Source organism: Panthera uncia, assembly GCF_023721935.1.
Source record: "Panthera uncia isolate 11264 chromosome B3 unlocalized genomic scaffold, Puncia_PCG_1.0 HiC_scaffold_1, whole genome shotgun sequence".
Taxonomy (NCBI): domain Eukaryota; kingdom Metazoa; phylum Chordata; class Mammalia; order Carnivora; family Felidae; genus Panthera; species Panthera uncia.
In genome coordinates this window covers 664,630-688,933 of record NW_026057582.1, presented here as the reverse complement: position 1 = coordinate 688,933, position 24,304 = coordinate 664,630, and the positions used below count along the sequence as shown (strand labels likewise).

The 24,304-nt window shown below is 65.8% G+C and overlaps 1 protein-coding gene across 1 annotated transcript; it reads right to left on the bottom strand.

The window, feature by feature from the left end:
- Nucleotides 1-3,012: 3,012 nt before the first annotated feature.
- NUDT14 (nudix hydrolase 14) lies at nt 3,013-10,306 on the bottom strand. Its single transcript, XM_049611998.1, has 5 exons — nt 10,141-10,306; nt 7,119-7,162; nt 6,541-6,605; nt 6,077-6,314; nt 3,013-3,331 (listed from the first exon to the last, which is right to left on the bottom strand). The coding sequence occupies exons 1-5, from the start codon at nt 10,219-10,221 to the stop codon at nt 3,091-3,093; spliced, it is 669 nt and encodes a 222-aa protein (XP_049467955.1). The 5' UTR covers nt 10,222-10,306; the 3' UTR covers nt 3,013-3,090.
- Nucleotides 10,307-24,304: the final 13,998 nt, after the last annotated feature.

The following is a 24,304-nucleotide window of genomic DNA, read 5'->3' as shown; positions in this document are numbered from 1 at the left end:
CCAAGGGGAAGTCACAGAGAGAAGCTGAGCTGGGTCGGGCTGCACTGTAGAGACTTACATTTTCACAGAAATCCCTGGCTGCGGGGAGAGGGGCAGCAGGGGTAAAGCCAGGGCAGGGAGGCCCAGGACTGCCAACCGGGGCCTGGCAGCAGAAGGACTGGGGTGCTGGGGTGGGGGTGGGGGGCGGAATCCCCAGATAAGTGGTGGGCAGAATGCAGAGAACAATCCCCCCACACGCCCCTCCGTCATCCACCTCTGAAGCTTCCTGCCCACAGCCAGCTGCAGGAGGGAAGGACGACCCGGAGACTCGCTGAGCCGCCAGTTCCAGAAGCTGCGGAGTTCCGGCGGGGGTTCTTTCCGTGCTCGGAGCGGTCTCAGCTGGGAGGTACCAGGGAGGGATGCTCACTGCATCTCAAGATTCAAGCTCAGCCTGTCGAGGGAGGTGGCCTCCCCGGGGCCCCTCCGGCTGGCCAGCCCTGTCTCGCGGGCAGAGAGAGCCCCCACCTGCCTTGCAAAGCTAGGGAGACAATGGCCTGGTGCCACCTGCCTCCCTCGGGGCCTTTCGGGAGCAGGGCAGCTGGGTGACCATCAGGGCGGTACCAGGGGTTCGGCAGACCCAGGGTGCCTGTCAGGGGCCAGCTCCTCGCCTCCCTGCCCAGCGTGCCCCACCCTGCAGGGCACAGAAGACTCCTGCCTCTCACTGCCCCCATTCTCCTTCTGCTTCCCAGGAGCCTCAGCCCAGACTTAATTCCCAGGAGAGGTTCGAGTCACAAAGGTGGCCACTTCAGGCAAGGGGTGGGCCTTGGAGGCTGCTGGGGGAGGGATAAGTCCTCCCCTCAGGGTGCTCCCCATAGGGGTTTCTGCAGCCTTGGGCTGGAGGGCTGGGGATCCTATGGGGCCCAGGGCGCCTGTATCACCCGTGCTGGGCCGGGCTGCCCCGCCTCTTCCAGAGAGACCCCATCCCTGTTCTGGGGCCCACTGGGCCGCGACACCCACCTCTAGCCTGGGGGCTCCCTCTCCGAGCTCCCCAGTACCAGGGGCTCTCGGGCATGCTCTGAGGTGGGCGCTTGACAAGGCGTGGGAGGGGCGGAGGCCCCCGACCTGGCAGGGGATCTTCAGGGCCAGGCCAGGGTGCGGGCTGCCCGGAGTCTTGATGGAGCCGGCTTGGCTCAGGAGCGAGCTGCGCTTCCGCCCGTGTTCTGTGGTGCTAAATATAGCGGCCAGGGAGGGGAGTTTCCGGTTACAGCCCCCCCCCCCCCCAGTGCCGGGAAATCGATGCCAGCGCCGTCAGGCCCAGCGGCAGTGCCTGCTGACCTGCCCCATCAGGCTGCAGAGCAGAATGAGGGGGCTGGACCGCACCCAAGTCCGGGGGCTCTGCCCCTCGCCCCCCGCCTGCCGCTTCCCAGCCCCCAGCTGCTCCCCGGCACCAGCCTGCCAGGGCCCCTCTGAGGCAGCGGGCAGCACCTGCAGGTCAGCGAGGAGGGACAGTGGGGCCCTAGAGGGGACACCAGGCAGGCAAGAGGGAGGGAGGTGGGGTGGTTCTAGGCTGGGCAGGGTTCCCGCCCTGCGAGCCGTTCTCCGGATGCACCGAGGCCCAGCGCGGCCCGCTCCTCTGGACCCTGCCACAGGCGAGCCCTGCCAGCCCCCTTGGTTGCACAGCACACACCTGAGGGCCACTCCCAGCAGTGTGCCACTCAACTGGCTGGGCTCCCTGGAGGCCCCACCTGGGTCGCAGCCAGCATTTGCATACAGGTGGTGCCGCTCGGGTGGGCCCCTTGGGCACGGCCTCCTCAGGACGGCCTCGAATGCCAGGCCCAGGGGCTGTCTGCACTGTGCCTGTCGCCCCCGCCCCCTCCCCGGCTGAAGGGAGGGGCCTTCCACGTGTGCTGCCTGTGTGGGGTCAGCCTGGGGCAGGGCAGGGGGATTACTGGAGGGCAGGGTGACCTCAGCCAGAGGGAGTGGCCCCCACCTGGCAGTGGGGTCTCAGTGGGAGCCAAAGGCAGGCCCTTCCTCAGCACCCGCCCCATTCCAGCCTGAGGTCTGGTCGGAAGAGACACTAAAGTCAGGTTCGGAGCAGAGCTCCCGACCATGCCAGCTCCTACTGCCTGTGACAGCAACAGCCCGTGGGCACCTGGCCCTCCCCCAGCTGCCCACAACCCATCATCCGTGGCGCCGCCCTCGGTGGACCAGAGGACTTGGAGGGCTCTGGGAGAGGGCCAGGACAGATCACCAGCTGCAAGGGGGGTCAGGCTGGCCCTCATCCCAGGAGCGTCCCCAGCGCTCAGGCTGGGCCCCCGTCCCCGACCGACCGACTGCCCAACCTGGACTGTGGTGACTGGCACACCCTCTCCACTTAGGACCCCCGTCCACCCCGCTACGTATGGAGCATTTACTGGGAGCGTAGCTGAGCAGTCACCCAGCTCTCCTGTGAGCCCAAGTGTTTTAAGGGTCACAAAGGCAGCTCATGCAGCCCCTGACCCTTAAGACAGGCCAGGGTGCAGGGCGGGGGTCCTCCCAGCTTTGTAGGCCACGCCACACACAGGCCAGCAGGCAGAGGGAGTTCTTATCACCGACTCCAACTGCCCAGAGCACTGCCCGGGGGGGGGGGGGGGGGGGGGGGGGGGGAGAGAGGGGGCGCTAGACCCAGAGCGGCCCTGGCTTCGGACTCCAGGAGAGGGTAGGGTGCTGGGAGCACGCGCCCTCAAGAATGAACAGCCTGCGGCTCTGTCCCCACCTCCTCCCCAGGGCTGGCTCTGCCACCGCTCCACGGCCACCCCATGGCCCACCACTCTGTCCTCCCTGAGCGCCTGGCCTGGCCGAGCCCCCACCTAAGGCCTGACCTTAGCCTTCTGCCGGCCACCAGCTGCCCTCAGCAGTCCCTGCCCTGCCTGCTGCCAGAGGCCTCTTGGTGGAAAGCCCACCCTCCCCCAGGCCCCCCCAGGGAAAGATCCGCGGTCCCTCCACCTGCCCCAGCCCACCCGGGGCCACCGCTCGGAGCCAGAGGACACAGGCTGGAGTTCTACAAGCCTTTATTTGGTCTGCAGGAGGTGACCGTGGCCGACCTTGGTCTCGACCCCCCCCCCCGGAGTCTCACCGGGGACCCAGCCCAGGGGCCACACAGCTGAGGAACCAGGAGATGCCGAAGATGACACCGAGGGTCTTGGGGACATCCGGGTCGTCCGCGAAGGCCTGGGCCCCATCCAGCGGCAGATGCACCACTTGGATGAGCTCACCCTCCTCTGCCAGGCCCCCGCCCGGGCCGCTCCGCTGGGAATCGGTCACCTCTGCGTAGAACATGGTCTGGCTGGAGCCGGTCAGTCCCACGCCAGACCTGCGGGTTGAAACAGCCCCTACTGAACCGCCCACACGGGCCTCGCGGACACACCTGTCCTGCTCCCTCCAGCCCTCCTTCTAGCCTCCCCCCCCAGGCCAGGCAGGCCAGTCTGGGAGGCAGGACTCCGGGGTGCACCCCCCCGGACCCCCCACCCCCAGATTCCTGCGACCTTCGGGTGGAGCAGAAACCTGGCAGTATGCTGGGTGTCGCTTCTGTGATTCTTACGTCACGAGGCAGAGACGGAAGGGTTCTGCAGGTGTCACTAGGGGCCTTAATCAGATGACTTTGACTCGGCCACAGAGATTACGTTGGTGGGCCCAACCTAACTAGGTGAGCTCTTCAGTGCAGGTTTAGAGAGGGGAGACGGAGGAAGTCAGAGAGACAAGCCCGTCCCGCAGGCCTTGCAGACAAAGCAAGCTGCCCTGTGAGGGGGCCACGTGGTCCAGGCCCGCAGGTGGCCTTAAGTTGCTGACTGTGGTCCCCGGCCACCAGCCAGCCAGGAAACGGGGCCCTCAGTCACACAGCCACAAGGAGCTGAATTCTGCCGCGACCGTGTGCGCTGGGAAGGGGGTCCCGAGCCCCAGACGAGCCCAGCCGACCCTGACTGCAGGACAGCAAAACCCTGAGCGCCGGGCCCCGTTCCCGAGAAGCAGACGGCTGACCCACAGCGACTTCGAGGTCCTAACTGTGGGCTGACGGAAGCCGTTAGGTCTCTGCCACATTCGGCAGTGCAGACGCCAGGCAGGCCGCTGCCCTCTGCTCACGTGAGCCCCTCAGCCAGGGCCTCCCTTCCCACCCGAGGCTCCAGGCGGGCTGGAAGCAAGGGCCCTCCTGGCGACCCGTGTGACCTGCCCTGTGAGAGCCCCCAACCCCAGCATCTGCAGGACACCAGTTCCAGGCTGGGGACAGCCATGCTGAGGCAGCTGGGGCGTGGAGGGGTGTGGACAGGTGGCCAGAGCGGGCCGCTGGCCGCCAGGAGGGGGGCAGACACCCAGGGGAAGCGCGGTGGCCCAGACTGGCGAGAACGGGCAGCCACGGGAACTGCCGTCTGTGAGGGCAGGGCCATGGCGGGGCCCGCCCGCGTCCCAGAACCGCAGGGGAAGGTCCCGCGTGAGTGGGCGGGGGGACCGGGGGCGTCAGGCCAGCCAGACACCCGCAGGGCGGAGGCTGCTCTTGCAGACCTGCCCGGGCGCGGAGGGCAGAGACGGCTGACAGAGCTTCCGTGCCCCACCCCCCAGGACGGCCAACCCCATCCCGACCGACCGGCCTCACCTAGCTGCTTCCCCCGCCCCAGACTCTTATCTGCCACAGTCCTCTCCCGATGGCCTGTTTACAACGGTGGCCATAGGCTGCGCCTTTGATGGAAGCGCCAGCGTGTGGGGTTTCCAGTCCCAGTTTCCGCCAGCTTGTGAAGGAGACAGGCACAGCCTTTGACCCAGAGCAAGAGGAATGTGCCTTCGGGCCTTGTCACCTGTGCCTGGCAGGTGAGTGGCCTGGTTCACCTCCACACGAAGAAGAGGCTCGAGATCTCTCTGCTGTCTGTCCAGCCCCCGGGTCCGCAGGGACGGCTGCCCTGACCTCTCCTCCAGCCCCTCAGTCCTGCCCCCCTGCCACAGCCACCCCTTGCCTCCAAAATGCAAGTCTTTACCATGCTGCTTGCTGCCTAGAGCCCTCCTGGGCTCCCCAGCACCCTCACGATCAAGCCATAGCCCTGCTTGTGGAAACGTTGCAGCCTGGGCCGCGCTTGGGCCGGCCTCTCTGCCACGACTCCACCCAGGCTCACCTCATCTGGGGTCCCCCACCTTCCAGAGTGCCTCCTCCCGGCTCGACGCCAGCTCCAGATCAGGCCCCTCGGATCCTCTGGGACCCCAGCGCCGAGGAGGACGCCCGCAGGTCACCGAGGCCTGCCCCTCAGACCAAGACACTCAGCCGCTTGGCATCTTATGTTCGACGCGGGGGCTCCCTCGTGTGCCGGAGGTCAGCTCCAGCCCCCAGCCCCTAGGCCAGGGAGACACGGCGACAAAGCCCTGGGCTGCTGAGGCAGAGGGGCCTGGGCCCCACACCGAGTGGTTCCTGCACTGGGCTGAGGAGCAGAGCTCCCCCCTCTGGGGACGGCTGCCAGTGGCCAGTGCTCAGCGCTGGGGACGGGGTGTCACTGCCAGGACCGTCCTCCTGCTCCCAGACTTCACCAGGGTCAGGGACCCTGACAGCATTCCTGGGGCAGGGGCGGGAAGGGCCTCACCCCAACATCCCATCCTGGGAGGACAGCCCCAGCTGCGGGCCTCGTGGGGAACATGGTGGGGACACCCGGGCTCCGGGCCACACGGCTTCCGCTCCCCAGCAAGGCCGGACCCCTGCCCCCCCCCCCCCCCCACCGCAGCCTCATTCCTGAGGCGCCGTCTGCCAGCAGATCTGTGGCTCACCCCCACCCCCAGCGCCCGGTGCTTAATCCCACAGGAAGTAGAGGTATCTGTCGGCAGCAGCTGCTAGGGCCGCAGGGTGGGGGCGCCGCGTGCTCCAGAACTGCCCCCCAGAGCCCCGGGTTCCGGCCTGGATCACGATCTGAGGTGCGTGCTGCCCCACCTCCCCCCAACTCCATGCTGGAAAACAAACAGGAGCCGCACACCCGTGAGGACGGGGCGCTCGCCGCCCCCCGGCGCGTCGCACCCCCCCCCGGGGGCGGTGCTGACCACAAGATGCCCTCCCCCGGCCTGGCAGGCCCGCGGGCCCAACCCCACTCACTTGTAGGTGGCGACCCGGCGCAGGTCGGAGGGAGCCAGCCGGTAGCCGCACTCCTCCCAAGCCTCCGCACAGGCCACGTCCTCCAGCGAGAGCCCGGGCTGGTCTACGAGGCCGGCGCACAGCTCGTAGGTCGCCCCCGCCGAGCCAGGCAGCTCCACTTGCAGCGCCCGGGGTCCGTCCCGGTCCACGGCCGCCAGGGACCCGGGGAAGAGGCGCTCCACCTCGCCCACATACACAGCTGGGGGCCGGGGGGCGTTGACCACGGTCACAGCCGTGCTGTCGAGGCCTCCACGCGCCCCGCTCCAGGCCAGACCCCCTCACGGGGCGTGAGTTTCCCCTGGAGCCCCGCCCCCCCCCCCCGCCCCGCCCCATGTCCGCGTTCGGACCCGATGGCCCCCAGGGGCCCGAACGTGCCCCCCCCGCAGCCCTCCCCTCCCCCCGCGGCCCGCTCTGCCCGGCCTCACCTGGCCGGAACTGCTTCACCAACACCAGGCTCTGCTGGGAAGAGTTGAACATGAGAATGGCCACACTGCGGGGGGTGGACAGAGCTCAGGACGGAAGCAACCCCCTCACGTCGTCTCCCTGGGGCCCCTGGCCCCCATGCCCCGTTCCCAGCCTGCCGGGCCCACCTCCTCTCCCCAGCAGCCTGGGAAAACTGGTCCCTTACCGGGATGGGGAGACTGAGGCCCAGGCAGGGCCAGGGCTGGCCAGGCCCACTGCGTTCCAACTGGCCGAACGGGGGCAAGAGGGTGGGGTTAGGGTTAGCTAGGGGTGGCAGCAGCCGAGGCCGGGTGACTGACGGGACACGTGGCCCCCGCTGGCCAGCCGCCCACCAGCCACGCTCCTCGCGCCACACTGCCGCCCAGCCCACAGCCCTGACGCCCGGGGCGGGCGAGGGCACCCGGATGGCCTCTTCCAGGTCCACCGGGGCCTGAGCCGGGAGCCAGAGGCAGGGGTGGGGCTCCAGGCCCCCAGGGGCCCGGCGTCCCGGCGGGCAGCAGTCTGGGGCTTCCCAGGCAACCAGGCCAGGCTGGGCTCTCACCTGTCATGTGTCTTCATGAAGTCCCACGACTTCTGAGTGCCATTCTGAAAGAGATGGCACAGGGGTGAGGGTGGGCCGCGGGGCTGCCCACGAGGCTCCAAGCGCTCAGGGCGGCTGAGAAGGCCAGACGACCCGCGCACCGCACCGGCCCGGAGACCCACTCGAGGCCCACCGGGGGAGCCTCAGCAGGTGGGGGAGGAGCAGGAGCGGGCCGGCCGGGGAGGTCAGCGACAGTCTGGCGCTCCAGTGGGGGGGGGGGGGTGGGGCGAGGCAGAAAACCAGAGCAAATGGTGGAAAGGCACAGGCTGACCTGTGTAGCTGCAAAGAGACGTATCCTGTCAGCAAGTGGAGGGTGGACCGTGGGGGCTGTGGGGGAGAGACGGGCAAAGGTGTCCTTACAGTCAGGACAGGGAGGGTCCCCAGGGGACAGAGATCAGGTGTTCACTGCTGAAGCTCCCTCGGGCCAGGGGACAGGGTGACAGGAAGGCAGGAGGGGCTGGCCGGCCTCCGAGAGGGCATCGGCACCACCCGAGGCAGGCGGGAGGCGGCCCTGCAGGATGGAGTGATGTAATGACAATGACGGTGACCAGCCGGGTGATAGCCCCTCCCCCAGCCCGGTGTCTGTCTCAGGCCGTCTCTCGCACATCCTGTGGTCCTGCTGTTTTGTCACTGGCCTCCACCGTCCTGCCCCCCAGGCCTGGGCAGCACACCCCCAAAGGGCTCCCGGCGCTCCAGGCAGCCGTCAGTGAACGAAGGAGGTGGTGCAGGGCCTGCTGGGGGATGGTCAGGGGGCGCGAGGGGCCCAGACTCCTGCCAGCTGGACACTGCTAGACAAGGTGGGCTCCCATCCCAGGGGCCAGAGCCAACAACAGCATTCCACTTGGCCCTGCCTGCTCCCCAAGGGGCCTCTGCCAATGGGGCTGGCCCTAGGGCCCTGGGGCCCCGCCCCGAGGCGGCCTGTCACCAGCGGGCTTAGTCTAGCCACCCTCGGTCACTGGGTCGGCCCTAAGGCCCTGGAGAGCTGCAGGCCCCACTTTTGGGGCTCTATCCAGGCCCTGAAGACACCAGAGACACAGAATGTGCCGCTAGGACTACCGGAGAGGGAGGACTTCCTGGAAGAGGTGACAGTGCACCAGGCCCCACCGAAGTGAGCAAAGGGTGTTCCAGGCAGAGGCCCCCACGCTGGTGCGAGAGGAGCGGGGAACATTGGTTTCAGCTCGGCTGGAGGCAGAGGAGTCCCAGAGGAGTGGTGGGGCCTTTGTTTCCAAGGCGGCGGGAGGGTGGACACCCTGCGGTGTACAGGTCGGGCTGCCTGGGAGGCCGTTGAGAGGCACCACCCCCAGGAGGCAAGCCTGGGCCTGCCTGCCATCTGGCCACCCTGGGGCCAGCCACCCACCCGGGACGGGCTCCAGAGGAGGCCTGCCGTGCCTCCGGCCTCCCTCAGGATACGGGCCATCTTGTGCGAGTCTTGGGCACTCTCTCAGCTCAAGATCAAAATGTCTGTCAGACCCTCAGGTCCAGCCAAGGCAGGGTGCCAGGGGCAGTCCAGGAGAGCCGGTGAGGCCCAGCCAGCCCCTCCACAGGGCCCCCGGACCAGCCGGTTGGGTCCTAGGCCTGGTTAATCTTCCAGGGGCCCTGGGAGGGAGAGACAGGACTTCAGAGCCACAGACATGACCTGCCTCTGGCCTGTCTGGCCAGCACGTCTCCCCTGACCAGGGGTAGCTAATGACAGAGGGCTGCAGATGTCCCTCAGTGGCACGCACAGCCCAGCCCGATGTCCCCTGGAGGCGTGCTGCGTTGGTTCCCAGGCCTGTGCCCATCACGGCCTCCTCTGCTCTGGTCACCAGCGCCCATTAATGGGAACACACGGACAGGCTACCACACTTCACAGGCACTGGGAGAGGGGCGCCTGGCTGGCTCAGTCTGCAGAGTGTGCGACCCTTGATCTTGGGGTTGTGAGTTCGAGCCCCATGCTGGGTGTAGAGATTACTTAAGAATAAAATCTTAAGAGTCCCTGAGTAGCTCAGTCGGTTAAGCATCTGACTCTTGACCTCAGCTCAGGTCAGGATCTCAGGGGTGTGGGTTCCAGCCCCGCACTGGGCTCTGCACTTAAAATAAAAACAAAAACAAAACTGGGAGAGAACTGCAGCCATAGGCCCTAGAGCAGTTATGCGCCTGGCCCACCCTGTGCCTACCCACTGCCTCCCGGAGCCTCAGCCCCTGGGGGGCTGCGCAGCCACAGTCAGGCATCCCCGGCCAAAGTCAGTGCCAGGGAGAAGGGCAGCCACCTCCAGGCCCCTGCCTGTCACCTGACCCCCTGCGGCTGTCCCAGGCCAGCACTGCCAACTTGGGCCCATCCTAAGAATGGAGCCAAAGGACTACATGGGCAGGGCAAGCGAGGGGCGCGGGGGCCTCCCTCAGGCTGGAGGCTGCTGAGCGAAGGGCCGCGGAGAGGACAGGTAGCCGCAAGCCCAGAGGCAGCCGGGGAGAGGAGCATGGAACATCCGGCCCAGCTGTCCCGACTGGGAGGCGGGCGGGCGCCGGTGGACCCGAACCACAGAGCTGGTTCTCACTCGCCCCACAAATACTTCTCCCGAACCTGCTATGTGCGTGGCGCCCAGGAAGTCGGCTGGTCCCGCTCTTCCTGTGACAGGTGGGAGGGCGGGGTGGGGGAAGGATGCCCGAGGGGCAGCCCGCCTGCCGGCTGAGCAGGTGGAGACTCTGAGGTGCCCTCGGAAGCAAGCCCACGTGCAGAGCGCTGGGGCCCTGCCAAGCCTCCTTGGAGGGATGAGTGGTCCCCCAGCGGCGTCCCGACCCGGGCGCTCACCCCGGCTGGGAACCCGGCTCGAACCGGAGCCGCACTCAGAGCCGGGGAGCTCGGCCAGGCGCGAGGGGCGGGGCGCCGGTGGGGGCGGGACCTATGGTGGGGGCGGGACCCGGCGGGGGCGGGGCTTCGGCGGGGCCGGGGGTGGGGGCCCACGGTGAGCGGGGCCGCGGAAGGCGCACGCGCGGGCGGGCTCACCTGGCGGTAGTGCAGCGTGAGAGGCCGCAGGTAGGGCGAGGCTGCGCAGCGGCCCACGGCCGCGCCCTCGATGCGCTCCATGGCAGCGCGCGGGGCAGCCGGGTCCGGGCGGCCACGGGCAGAGTGCGCACGGGCCTCGGGCGCGCGGCGCGTGACCCGGCTTTGAGCATGCCCAGTGCGCGCGGGGCGGGGCGGACGGGCGCCGAGCGGGGGCGGGACGGGGCGGACCGCGGGCGGCCCCTGCCAGGGGGTGGGGGGGGGCCGCGCAGGTGAGGCGCTCCCACTTCCGCGCGCTGCGGGAGCCGAGCGGGGAGGGCCAGCCCGGTGGACCCCGGCTGCGGCGCAGGGCTGGCGGGCGGGGCTGGAGGGGACCCGCCGGACCCGGGACTTCGCAACTTGAGCTGCGGCGGGAGGAGCCGAGCGGCTGTCCCAGCCCACATGGGTTGACCAAGGCCCGGAGATTAGGTGGGGGTCAGGCCCCGGCCGGGGAGAGGCTGGGCCCTGAAGAGAACGGTCAGGGGTCGGGGCTGCCTGGTGGCGCCTGCGAGAGGAGGAAGGAAGGGGTCGGTCGGCGGCTGCGCGCGGGGTCAGTGCGCGGGCGACGGTGGGGGACAGTGTAGTCACCTCCAGGGTGCCTGTTGGCCGGGAAGACAGAAGCTCTGGAAGGAGGGCGCGGCAAAAGAGCCCGGGAAGGGGGCGGGACCAGGGCCGTCGCAGAGCTCAGCCCTCCCCTGGGGGGCAGGGAGCTGACCTGGGAGGCACTGCCCACCTGCCGGACTTGGGAGGAGCTGACACTCCCTGTCTGTGGAGCTGTCCGGGCCTCACCTCTGGAGCCTGCTGCTACCCCTACCTTCTTGGGAAGTCCCACCGTGCTGACACCCCCTCTAGCTGTGGAAAGGCCCCAACAGCTGGACTCCTGCCTTGGGTGTGGATCTGCGGACCCTTTCCAAATTCACCCACTGCCTCCCCGGGACCACTAAGGTCCGTGGGGTAGGGGAGCCGAGTCCTGCTCTCTGAACTACGGCCCCAGGGCTAATAGCCCAGGCAGGTCTGGCCATGTGGCCCCGAAGCTGACTCCCATGTCTCTTTATCCATTGCTGCGTAGGTGCAACAAGGCACCCCAGCGTTTCGTGGCTCAAAGCAAGCACCCATTTGTTGCTAGCTCAGTCCATGGATGGCCCCCGCCCAGATGGGCAGTTCTCCCCTCGGGTTTCTCTGCGGTTGTGGTCAGGAGCAGCAGGGCTCCGTGGGCTTACGTGACCCGGATGGCCTCTTTGCCGTGTGTCTGGCCCCTCCCATGGGCTGGCTGGCCTTGTCCCGGTGTGTGACCTTTCCGTGTGGCATGGCAGTCTCGGAGCAGTGGGGTTCTCCCACGACAGCAGCTCCCCCAGCACATGGTCACGAAGCCGTGTTTCCCATGACCCACCTCAGATGTCTCGCAGCACCATTTCCACTGCGTCCTGTGTCACAGAGAAAGTCCTGGGCTGCCCGGGTTCCAGGGAAGGGACCTCACAGGGCTCTGGAGCACCGGGCCCCCAATAACCCTGTAGGGGTTTGCCCCTCCCGGGCCCCCAATAACCCTGTAGGGGTTTGCCCCTCCCAGCCTTCGCCACCGACTAGTGTCCTGGCGGGGGGGGGGGGGGGGCGGGCAGAGAGACTACACACCAGGGCCCGTCCCGGAAGCTGACCCCACCCCACCCAGCAGCCAGGTGCACCTGTCCTGCACACACTCCGGGCCCAGGGACGCTCCCTTCCCGGAGCACAGGACAAATCACAGAGCTGAGCTGGCAAGAGCCCCGGCCTGGGCAGAGGAGGGGCCACAGGGAGCTGTAGGAGCATCTGGGAAGACGCAGCGTCTCACAGAGCATTGTTTCCTTCACATTGAGGCGGAAAGCACTGTTTTCATCACAGAAGCGGCTCGTAGCCTGGACTGCGGAACCTAGGTCCCTTCAGAGTACCAGCGAGGCGCTGCTCCTCTGGGAACTAGTGGCAGTTCCGCAGAGTTGCCGTCTGACCTGCTGAGTACACGCCCGGCTGTGCAGCCAGATGGCTCCGGAGACCCTCTCTCCGCCAGCCCTACTGGCAGCCGGAGGCAACGCGCACCTCCCTCCGCGGGCCAGCAGGTGAGCCGTGTGCTCTCGCCCTAAGGGAGAGTGTCTGTTGGGTCATAAAAAGGAGGGAAAGTCAGATACACGGGTGAACTCGGTGTCATGCTGAGTGAGGGAAGCCAGACACAAGAGGCCACGTCGTATATGACCCCATGGACGTGAGGCAAAACAGGCAAGTCCAGAGACAGACAGCAGTTTAGGGATCGCCAGGGGCTGGGGCGGGGGGGGCTGCTCCTGGGGATGAGGTTCCCTCTAGGGGCGGAGCCCAAGTTCTAGAGCCAGGCAGTGGGTGGGGAAGACCACTGGAGTGTATACAGGGTGAGAGGGTTAACGTCATGTGGATTTCAGTTTCTTTAAAAGGGGAAAAACTGTCTGTAAAACAGCTCAAGGCGTCTCCCCCAGCCCCATCCCCCACATGCCCTAGGGCCCTTCCCCTTAGTCCTGGACGTGGATGTGCACCCTAAATGTGGACCTGGGGTCGGGAGGCCACGGGTGGCGGTGAGTCTCTCTGGTAAGGTGTGAATCCAGCCATTGTTCTGAAGTGCCTACCACATCCAGGCGGCCTGGAACCGGGGGTCCCTGGTAACAGGCACTGGGCCGAGTACCCCCCTCAGTGTAGGGGGGGGGCAGGCTGGGGGGCAGTCTAGCCAAGGAGGCGCCGCTCCCAGAGACCCGGAGGAAGAGGAAGGGTCAGGACAGAAGAAGCCCTCGGCCCTCAGCAACTGGGGCCCATCCCAAAGCCGCCTCCAGAGGCCCTGCTGAGCCCCATCCGGAGGCTGAGCTGGTACGGAGCCCCCGTGTCCATGCCCCAGCGCCATGGAGGCCAAACTGGTGGCTTAAGGCAGCACAGATTTTTTATCCTGCAGCTCTGAGGGCAGGGGTCCAACACAGGCCTCACTGGGCTCAGCCGTCACCAGGGCCACTTTCCTTCTGGAGGCTCCAGGAGAGCACCTGTCCTGGCCTTTTCTGCTTCTAGAGGCGCCCATGCCCCTTGGCCCTCTCCCTGACTCTGCTCCCATCATTACGTCTCCTCCTCCTCCCCCCCTCCTCCTTATAAGGACGTTGTGATTACCTGGCCCACCCCGATAATCCAGGCTTATCTCCCCATCTCAGTGAAGGACTTAATCATTCCGTGCCACATACGGTTCCGTTGCCCCAGTGCTGGGGACCAGGGTGTGGACACGGGGAGCAGGGCAGTCCTGTGTCAGGAGGCCCTGGGGCAGTGGGATGCCGCCGGGGCTCCCGAAGGCCCTGCTCCTCGGTGCCGGGCGGGCGCTGGCGGGGCGGCCGGAGGCTGCCGCTGGCTGCTGCCTCCCACTCTCTGCAGGAGCAGGGGCGGGCTCACCGGCTGCACAGTGGTCCCCACGGGGAAGGGGACTGCGAGCCCTGATGGCCTGGCCAGCAGGGCTTTCCGGTGGCACCAGGCTGCAGGGTGCTCTCAGGCAGTAGCCAGCAGCCTGGGCAGATAGACAGGCAGACACTGGCTTCCTCCAAGGTTCAGCCTTTTCGTAGTGAGGGTGATGGGTAAGCCATGGTCCAGAGAGGTGAGGATGCTGGTCGGGGGCTCCTGATGGGAGAGACTCGGGGTGGGGGGCAGCACCAGGAGTGAGGGCCAGTGCAGCCGGGCCTGGGCGTGTAAAGCAGGTGCACAGCTAATGTGTGGAGGGGCTGAGCCAGAGGACAGTCAGGGAGGGGCAAGTTCAGGGGCACAGGCACGGAAGCCCACCGGCTCTCAGGCGTGAGGACGAGGGGTGGGTGGGGCCCCGAGGGTGACGGTGTGGAGCTGTAGGGGTGCGTCTGGGCACCGCACACAGGTGAGCAGGGATACCTGAAGGCAGGGAGCAGCTGAGTTGAGGAGCACGCGCCACTGTGCCCCACGTCACTCAGTGGTCGCTGGTGGCCTGCCCGTGCGCGTGGGTGTCCTGACCTCTGTGTCTCTGCAGCAAGCTGTGGGCAGAGGGCCTCCAGGCTTGGTGTGGGTGGGTCTTCTCCGCTAAGCAAAGGGGCCGAGCAAGGTGGGCACCTGTGCAGAGGACCCAGGGGCAGCAAGGCTCCTGCCGGGGCTGAAGCCTCACCTTTCTGGGGGACTCGGCTCCCCAACCTCCGTGAGCCTGGGGGAGCACCAGGGGCGGCAATGGGGAGAAGGTACCAAACCCCTGATCCTTCCGGTGCCCGGAGAAGCCTCTTTCTTCTTTTCACGTCAGTTAGGAAGGGACTTCGGGTGATGGCTGTGTGTTTTGTCTTGGGGTTTTTGCTTATCTTTTATTTTATTATTAGAGAGAGAGAGAGGAAGTGTGCAAGCAGGGGTGGGGCAGAAGGAGAGAGAATCTCAAGCAGGCTCCACACTCAGTGCAAGCCCAACACGGGTCTCAATCCCGTTACCCTGGGACCGCGACCTGAACCAAAATCCAGAGTCAGACGCTGAACCGACTGAGCCACCCAGGCGCCTGGCTGTTTGTGCAGTTATGGGTTGAAGGTATTTTTTTCCCGACTACACGGTATGTGTAACGCATTGGTTACGACAGGCTCGGCCGCAGACAAACAGGGGAGCCGCCCACAGGAGTTCAGACGGCACGGGGTCGACCATCTCTCGTGAGAAGTCTGCAAGGAGGAGGCCCCAAAGCTGTCCGAGCTCCGCCACGCACAGCACGCCGGCCCCGCTGAACCTCACGGTCACAGGGTGGCTACCGTGGTCCCAGCCTTGCCTGCAGACCCCGTGACATCAGTACACGGGAGGGGTTTTGCATTGAGAGGAAACCCTTGCCCAGGAGGCCCCGCTCTGAGGACCAGTGACCATTCTCCTCCGAGGTCTGGCCGGGGGACATTGCCTTCCCTGAGCACAGACCACAAGGGCGAGGAGGAGGTCAGGTGGCCGCGGAGCGGACGGGGGGGAGCGTCCACTGCCTCAGCCCCACGGCCGGGGACTTCAGCTCCTCTGTGCGTGCGTGTGTACACGTGCCCGTTTCCCCTCCCGGAGTGTTCAGCTTGGGACCCCCTGCTAACTTGGCGCTGGACGTGTGTCTCCTTCGAGGGAGTGTGCACTTTGTAGCACATTCAGAAGAGCGTCCTGTTTGTACTTCCTTCCACGCTTAATCTTCTCATGTAATCATCCCTTCTCTTTCCTTCTCCTGCGAGGGCTCGTCTTACGCGTCAGCGTGGCTGTGCCGCAGGGGCCCGGGTATTTGGTGGAACGTTACGCCCGGCATTTCTGGGTGAGACGGACATCTGACTCGGCGAACTGAGGGAAGCGGAGGCCGCCCCGGTGTGGGTGGGCCTCGTCCGATCAGTTGGGGCCTGAAGACGAAGGCGGAGGGGGAGAACCCGCCCCCTCTGCCCGTCTTCCAGCTGGGACACGGGTCTCCTCCCGCCTTTGGGCTCAGAGCGGGACCCACGGCTGGCTCTCCTGGGTCTGGTCGTGGGGCTTTGTGGCCAGCACGAGCACGGGGGGACCCGTCCCTAGAGTGACGGCACGCACACGGGGGGACCCGTCCCTGAGAGTGGCAGCACGAGCAGGGGGAGACCCATCCCTAGAGTGACAGCACAAACGGGGGGGACCCGTCCCTGAGAGTGGCGGCACGCGCACGGGGGGACCCGTCCCTGAGAATGACTTTTATACACACAGACATTTATATATTCGTCAGTTTCTCTGGAGAACCCAGGTCAACGCCCCTGGTCATCCTGCGATGAGTCTTGTGTGGCGGCCGCCCTGGACTGGTGCCCCTTCTCCAGGACCCAGGGGTCCCTCGTCTCCCTGATGACTTCCAGCCTAGCGTCACTGACCCGTGCCTTCCTCCTCCCTGCTCTGCTTCCTCATTTTGCCGGCCACACCTTCCTCGTGGGAGAGGTGTCTCCCGAAAGCCAAGTATTTGGTGTCCTCAGCAGCTGAGATCTGGGCGGGTGTCCTAGCTTGAAGACGCGGCTGCCCAGGGCTTCTGGCGTCACAGGAACGGCTGAGCCAGTCCCTGACCCTATGGGGGGGGCCTGTGCCCCTCTGGCTGCGTTTGGATCCTGAAGTCCCATTATGTCCTGTCTGGGATGGGCTTCTGGATCCTCAGCCAGCGACCCATCTGTTTGCAAACGTGTGCCCTGCAGTTTGTGAAACCTTCTGGCATTTTCTCCCTTCCGTTTGCTCACTGCTCCAGAACCCCGTTGGCTGGATGTCAGATCACACCTCTGTGGTCTGTTGTTTGTATGTCTGCCCTTCCGTTCTGCTGAACGGGAGCGTTTCTCAATTTTAACTTTCACCCCGTCTTCCAAACTGCTGTCGTCGTGTCTCTGACCCCGGGGAGCCCGTGCCTCCTCTCCCGCCTCCGCCTTCTCGGCGGCGCTGTCCCTGTTTCCCGACGCGATGTTTCAGCCTCTGTCGGGGCGTTACAGGCGGTCCCTCGTGCACACTCGCCGTCCTGTTTCCTGTAACCGTGGCCCCGTCTGTGTCTGGGCAGGTGTGTCACGGATGGGGGGGTCTGGTGTCACCGTCCAGCCCCGGGGGGCCCAGGTTTTCGTATCGGGGTCTTTTCTCTGGCCTGAGCCTTGTGGACGGAGCGCACACTGACCCCGCCCCCCGCCTCCGAGCCCTGGTCCCCCAGAGAGGCCGGACCGCATGGCCGGGCCGCTCGGGCTTTCTTCCTGCCACTCTGCCGATGCCCGTGCCAGTGCCACCCGGTGTCACTGCTGACTTCACGTCTGACTCCACAGTTCCACCTCTTTGCTTTGCCTGTTTTTCTTCAGAATTAGCTTATTTATCATTAACCTTCACTTTTCCTTACAAGCGCTAGAACAAATGGGATAAAACCAACAGGAGGGATTTGAATCGGAATGGCCACTGGTCTGTGATGACCTGGGAGAACATGCGTACAGGCTCCCCGCGCCCAGACGGAGCCCCCTCATGCACCCAGATCTGCCTGGATCTCTCTGGGGTGCCTCTTTGTGGACTCGAATCCCCTGCTGTTGGGGACACCCCCATGGTTGGGGACACCCCCCCCCGCTGTTGTGGATGCCCCCCTGCTGTCGGGGACACTCTCCCCCGCTGTTGTGGATGCCCCCCTGCTGTCGGGGACCTGCGCCCCCCACTGCTGCCAGTGCCTCCCCAGCAGTGTTGTGCTGCGTGTGCCTGGGGAAGCGGCACCGCTGGTTTTCAGACGGTAAAGTGCGAAGTGTTGTGCATGGAGGAGAATATAAAAAACCAGTTAAAAAAAATAGCAAAATAGACATGCAGGAGCCCGATATGAAATAGCACATTTTTGGTTCCCTGGAAGCCGCTGGGGGGACTGTCCCAGCACAGTAACTTCCCGCAGACGTCGTGTCCTGTCCCCTGGCTTTTAGCACTTGGTGTATGTCCCCGGCCTACGTTCTCCCTGTTTTGACAAGCGGCTCGGCTGAAGGCCCCCCAGGAGGAGAGACACTGCAGAGCCTCAGCCTCCCAGTCGGCGGGCAGGGATGCAGATGATCTATGGACGCCCAGGCGCCCACGGCCCGGGCAGGGCAAAAGGCAGGGCTAGGAGGATGGGCTGCCCCGCGTGTCTGCTGCTGACCCACCAGGGTCCTCTGCGCACTCTCTGGCGTAGGTCAGGCACGTGTCAGAGCCGCTGCTCCTGGGGGAAGCTGTGTCCTCAGCTGCCCAGTCCGGATGGCCGACCCTTACAAGGCACAGCTGTCCCGCAGACCCCTCCCCCCACAGCCCTGGGGCTCCCTTCCTGGGGCTCCCGTGTGAGACACTGGGGTCTGCATGCTGGACTTCTCTCTTTCTTGGTTTGCACGCTTGTTTTCCTGGAGCAGGTCTTTGAGAGAGCACACGTGGCAGATAGCGTGACACCTCGCATGTCTCAGAATGTTTTTTATTCCATCTCCTACTCCGATGATGGCTTGGCTGGGTATGGAATTCTAGGTTGGAACCACTTTCTGCAGCACTAGAGGCAGTGGGCAGGCAGTTCGTCGCCTCCTTGTCTGCCTGCCTCCCGTGTGGCTGCTTCTACTTCCGAAGGTGTCCTGAGGCCTCTTTTGGGACCCAAAACGTGTTGCTTTGGAGAGTGTCCCATTTGTACTAGAAAAGAGTGTGCCTCAGTTTATTGCATTATCCAAATTGTTCACATCTTTGCTTGTGGCTGCTCGAGCTGTCTGTGTGCAGAGAGGAGTTGGAGCAGGTCGCTTGTCATCTGTGGCTTTTTGTTTTCTGAAGCTGTGTTTTTAGTTGCGTATGTGTTCTGTTCTCTGATCTGAGAGTCATGTCACACTTATTGATATTCCTCTTTGTCCTTTGTGATGCTTGTATTTTAGAATGGTTATAACAGTCCATTTTATGCTTGGTATGTTTTACTGCAATAAAAAAGTATATAAAATAAAGCAATCAGAAACCACGCACTTCCAAACAGGAGAACACCGCTGATGAGCGACGTCCCGCGCCTACCATGGCCACACTCAACAGTTGGTCCACGGCAGATATGTGGTCGGGGCCCAAATGCTAGACAACTGCAAGGGAGGACCTGAGGACACTGAGATCCGAGAGACACACGAAGGAGTTACAACATGCGGGCCATGCGCGGGCCCTCACCAGACCGACTGTCCAGGAAACTGGAACCAGACTGGGCACCAGTGTGCTGAGGGCACTGAAGTCCCTTTCTGGGAAGTAGTCTCATAGCGATACAAACTGAAATATGAAGCCATACCTACGATTCGCTTCAGAACAACCAAGTGGGAGGAGGCGTGTCGGGGGGTGAGGACGAAAGGTGGAGGCCGGAGGCAGGAAGGATGGAGGAGGGTCTGTGTGAGCCGGGTGATAAGAGGCCAAACCACCCCCACGGCCCCCATGCCCCCTGAAAGTCCTCTCTGCCTGAGTCCTGCGTCTGTAATTTAGGCAAATCTTCTCTGAAGAGTCCCTTCTCTGTTTTGTTCTCGGAGGGAACTCGATCGTGCCGTCCCTCCTCCCACCGCTGTCTGCCCTGGTGCGGCTGCCGGCTCTGCACCCTGCCCTGTTCCAGGAGAGGCCTTGCCATGACCTTCCCTGGTTCCTTCCCTGGGGGCACCTCCTGAGCCCCGTGTTTCAGTGGCATCATGGCCTGTGTCTCCACTGGCTCTCTCTGAGACTTGGGCTCCCGCCTCTGGTTTCCTGTGCCCCCCCCCCCCTCCAGTCTGTCAGTCTGTCCTGCCCGGGACACCCGGGACACATTACTCCCCTCTTCCCTCAGGCTGGGCTCTTCCTTGGCCTGGCCTTGCCAACTGCACCACGGAGCCTGCCGGGCTGGGACTCAAGTGCGTGGGCCGGGGGTCAGGGCGTCCTCCTGCTCACATCGAGGCCGCGCCCCACCGCCTCCTCCTTGCCACCACCCTTCCTAAGGCCCCGACGCCCACCCCGGGCCTGCCCTCCTGGCTGCGTGGCTTCCCACCCCTCTGGCCTGAGCCCTGCCCCTCTCCCGCCGCTCCTACCTCTAACTGGGGGCTCCGTGTTGGGTGGCCCTGGGTCTGTGGCGCCTGCACCCCGAGACTCCCGGGCTCCTCACTGGGATCCTCCAGGATGTGAGAAGTGGGGCGTCAGCTGTCCACAGCCCTTCCCGGGGCTCCTCGGGGGCTCGTGGGAGCCCCTCGGTGCACCTGCCATTTCCCGTGTACGACCGAGCTGAGCTGTAAGCGACGCCCCGGCCCCTTCACCCCATGTGCCGCGTGTGCCCCGTGTGCCCCACGTGGGACTTGACGTCAGCCCCGAGGGCAGCAACGGGACCGAGCGGCCGGGGTGGCGTCATGTGGGGGCTGCCTGCCCCTCTGCTGCCCGACCGTGTCAGGGTCTCCCCAGGACAGAGTGGCTCGTGCAGCCCAGAGCCAAGGGGCGGTAGGGCCGCAGCCCCTGGCCAGGTCTCAAAGGCTGCAGGGGGCGCAGGGTGGGTTTGGGGCGGCCCTCCTGGAGAGGGGGAGGCGAGGTCGAGCTGGAGCCTGGACGGGACCCTGAGGCCCACAGACGGGCAGAGAGCGTGTGGGTGTCAGGCGGAACCCTGGCCCTGACCTCACTCAGGCCCCGACATTGTGCAGACCCAGGCTCCCGGGACCCGCACCGCCTTGCGGGTGGGTCCGTGTCCCCCTGAGGCCGGTGGCTGCGCCGTGGCCCCATATTCCCAACCTCTAGGCGCCCCCGGGTCTCGAAGGGAAACGGTTCGGCCAGGAGCCCCCAGAACGCGCAAGCCCCATCGCGGACCGTGCCCACCCGGAAAGCACGAGCAGGGGAACAATGCCCTTCGTGTGACAGACTTTCCCCTCTGTGGGAGAAAATAGAGTCTCACAGAATGGCGATTTCCTGCATTTGTGCCTGGGCCTGAGGGGTGATTCACGCAGAGACCTCCCACAAAGAGGAGCCTCTAGCCAAGTCCGCCAGGGCTGGGTGCCGCTGGGGCCCTGCACGCCCCCCACCCCCCAGACCCCCAGGGCCAGGCAAGGTCCACCAGCCGTCCGTCCTCTGAGCTGCGGCCCGACCCCAGCAGCTTCAACGTGTGCAGAGCGGCTGGAGCTAGACAGGCAGCAACAGGGCTGGGAGATGCCACGGGGGGCTTTCTGGAGGAGGGGGACCCGAGCGAAAGGCTAACAGCTATGCAGGAGCCAGCCATGGGGAGCTTGAGGAGAGCGTCTTGGGGGACGGTGGGTCCCCGCTCCAGAGAAGTGAGGGACAGGGTGCCTGTGGGCTTGAGTACCGAGGGGCCATAGTGAGAGCAGGCCATGGGCACTGGGGGGGGGGGGGGGGCAGGTTTGAGGCAGGCATGGCCGTGGCACCGCCTGGGCCGCTTCCACAGTGTAGGGCAGAGGGTAGAGTGTGGGGGGCACCCTCAGATATAGGGAGGCTGGGGAGTGATGGCCAGTGAGGACCACCATGCCGGGGCTGAGGCTGAAGGTGGCGCTGGGTGAGGTGACAAACGGTCCCGAATGGCTCAGGCAGGCCCAGACCCTAGGGGATGTCAGACCTGCCCATCCGGTGGGGACAGTCCCTTGTGGTAGCAGGAGGAGCCCGAGGGCGCCCTCTGAGGTCTTTCCCTTGTGGAGAAGAGGGGTGAGGGCAGGACCTCGGGGCAGGAGATTTGACCCCTGTACCCCGCAGGGGGCAGGGGGCAGGGGGCAGGGGGCAGACCAGGCGGCCAGGACCGACCCGGGGCCCGGCTCCCGCTGAATTGTTCTCCTTTGGAAACGCAGTAAGCATGCTGGTCTCCACCCGGGACAACGGGGCTGCCGGCTGAAGAGTCCTTTGCTGTGTCCCTCCCACGCTGACGTGTTCTCCAGGGCCCTCGGCCTGTCAGCTCATCTCCTGACTTTATTCTAACCTTTCTGTAGTCCCCAGGGCCAAAGGGCCACGTGTCCTTGAGCAGCCCAGCCACTGCCGCTCCCTGTGGACACTCCTTGGTCTTCCCTGGGCCAGGCCCTCGCTAAACACCTCCGTGGCTTCTCCTGAGGTTTTTGCCACCCCCCCCCCCCCCCCCTCCGCCGCACCAAGACCCACCATGGCCAGACCACTCCTCCTCTGGAGTTCTGGGGTCCTGCCGGGGGGCACACCTTTCTCCCGCCCTTGCCCTCCCCCTTCAGGGCCCCCACAGCACAGGGATAGTAGGGCTGACCACCTTGCTTTGGGTGACACACAGACCTCTCCTTGCGTGTCCCCGACACCCCTGCCGGGCTGGTCCACGTGGCCATGTGGCAAGGCTCCGCTCAGAAGTCCCGCCGCTGAGCCTGCTTGACACCCTCTGGACCCCGTGGCATTGGCTGTTCCCGGCCATGTGCCCACCCACCTGGCGGAGAGCACAGCCCAAGGGGGTGGGGGCGTGTGGGCAGGATCCTCCCACCCCCCCTCTGCTCTCTTTGGGCAGGCGCCCTGTGGGGGGATCGGGGCTCTCCCCACCCCTCTGGCCCATTCCTGTGTCCCTCACAGCTGTGTCCCCCCAGATCTCTTCCACACCAGACACCCACTTGGCGTCTGCCTTTCAGACAGGTTTAAGTTGGAGCCTCTCCTAGACCTTGTGACCTCCAGCTCCTAAGGCCAAGGACCCCTGGGGGGCATGGCTCCCCTCTTCCCCTGGTGGGTGCTCAGTTCCTTGGTAAGTGCTCTGCCCTTTGCAAAGCACCTAAGTTCCGGTGCTGAGCTGGGTGCTCTCTGTCTGACGCCTCGCTTCACTTGCACAAACCCCCGTGTGATAGCTAAGGAGTTCGGAGGGGTACAAGGCTTGCCCAGGGTCACAGAGGAGCCCCTCCAGCAGTCTGGCCCCGTGGGGACTCAGCCACATGGGGGCTGGGTGGCAACCTTCCCCTGGCTCCTCTGGCCTCGGACAGCAGTCTCCTGCAGCATTTAATTTCCGGGTTGCCCACTGTCCCCTCGGTCCTCTGCCAGCTCGTCCAAGCCTTTGGTCACCAACTTTTCATCAAGTTCTGCCATTGAAATGCCAGCAGTTTTTTCCCATTGAGTTGGGTTGAGGTTGGCGGGGGAAGGCAGCACAGGCCACACGGGGGCTTCAGAGGAAGGAAGTGCAAGAGATTCCAGGGCACTGGGGAGACGGGCAGGATGGGGGCTGGTCAAGGAAGGTCCACACCGCGTGGAGGGGGACAGCGGCAGAGGCTGTGACCATCTGTGCCTTGACTCGCTTGGGCGGGAATGGTGGGCTCTGGTGCTGGGCCAGGCCCCATCTCTCACCCAACCCTAGACCCCACTCCCAGCTGTGGGTGAGCATGTGATCAAGGTCCAGCCAATCAGAGTGCTACACGGGGCTGCGCACCGCCCCCCCCCCCCCCGCGCCCACCGGGCCCTGGTGAGGGACCCCAAGAAGACAGCCGGTCCTCTGTGGGCAGAAGTGCCCAGCAGAGCCCAGGGGAGGGCGGAATGGGAGGCCCGGCCCCAGGTGGGGCAGCACCTGGGCCACTGTTTCCCTCGCTACCCCTCCCCCCACCCCAGGTCACAGTCCTGATTGTCAGCCTGGAGTCCTGAGTGGACTCTCTCTCCTCCTGTAGAGGCAGTGGGAGTTGGATTTCCATCCCCTGGAACCTGAGTCCTGTCTGCTGTTGTTCTGAGCCTCTAGGAGCCGGTCATCCCCAGTCAGGGATGGGGGAAGAGGGCAGGCCTGGGAGGGGCACCCCTCTGCCTGAGGATATCCCTCCGGCTTCCTCTGCCCCTCCCCCGTCTCTACAGGATCTGATCTCATGAGCCCAGCCCCCACCATCACCTCCCCAGGAGGGGACCTTCTGGCCCGTCCACCCAGCCTATAGACGGGCAGACTGAGGCTCCGAGGACGGGACCGAGCTGAGCCCTGGCCAAGCCCCTGCATCTGTTCGCAGTCCCCCGGCCCCAAGCCCAGGGCGCCCCCCCCCCCCCGGGCAGGTGGCCGTCGCCTCTGACCCCTGGCTGGGGCGGCCTCAGCGTCTGGTCTCGGCTCGGAGCGTTTCCTGCCCTCCCGCCCGAGCCCGGCCCCGCAGGAAGTGGCCGCCTCCCGAACAAAGGGGCCGGCGGACAATGGCCATTGAATTGGGCCGGGGCGCTCGCGCACTGACGGGCCGCCAGCTGCCCCCGCTGATAAGGCCCCGCGCCGCGGCGCGCGGCGCGGGGACTGACGCCCGGCCCGCCCCTCACGCCCGGCCCGATCCGAACACCCCGCCGCCCGACGTCCGCGCGCTCGCCCGGCTCCACGGGAGCGCGGCGCTGACGGCGGCCCCTCCCCTCCGGCTGCGGACCAACGGGCGGCCGGGCCGGCCCGCCCCTGCCGGCCGCGCGGGGCCAATCCGAGAGCTCAGCGCGGGCGCGGCCCCGCCCCCGGGCCTTGGTGGTGCGGGACCGCGGGCTGCCCGGGCCGCCTGGCCCTCGAGCCGGCGAAGGGAGGCACGCTCTGCAGGGGGCGTGGTCTTCGGGATTTACCCCCAAAGGCGTCATGAGTCCTGACGCTGGGGCACGTCGGCGCCTCGCTGCGCTTCCGTGGCCTTGTTTGGGTGGGACGCCTGGGCGTGATGGTGGCGGTGGCTTTGGAGAAGGTGGCCGTTGGCTGCCATCCTTGGCAGGGAGAGCGCGAGCGTGGTGACTCTGCCAAGGCCCCAGAGGTTGGGTCGGTGGGGTG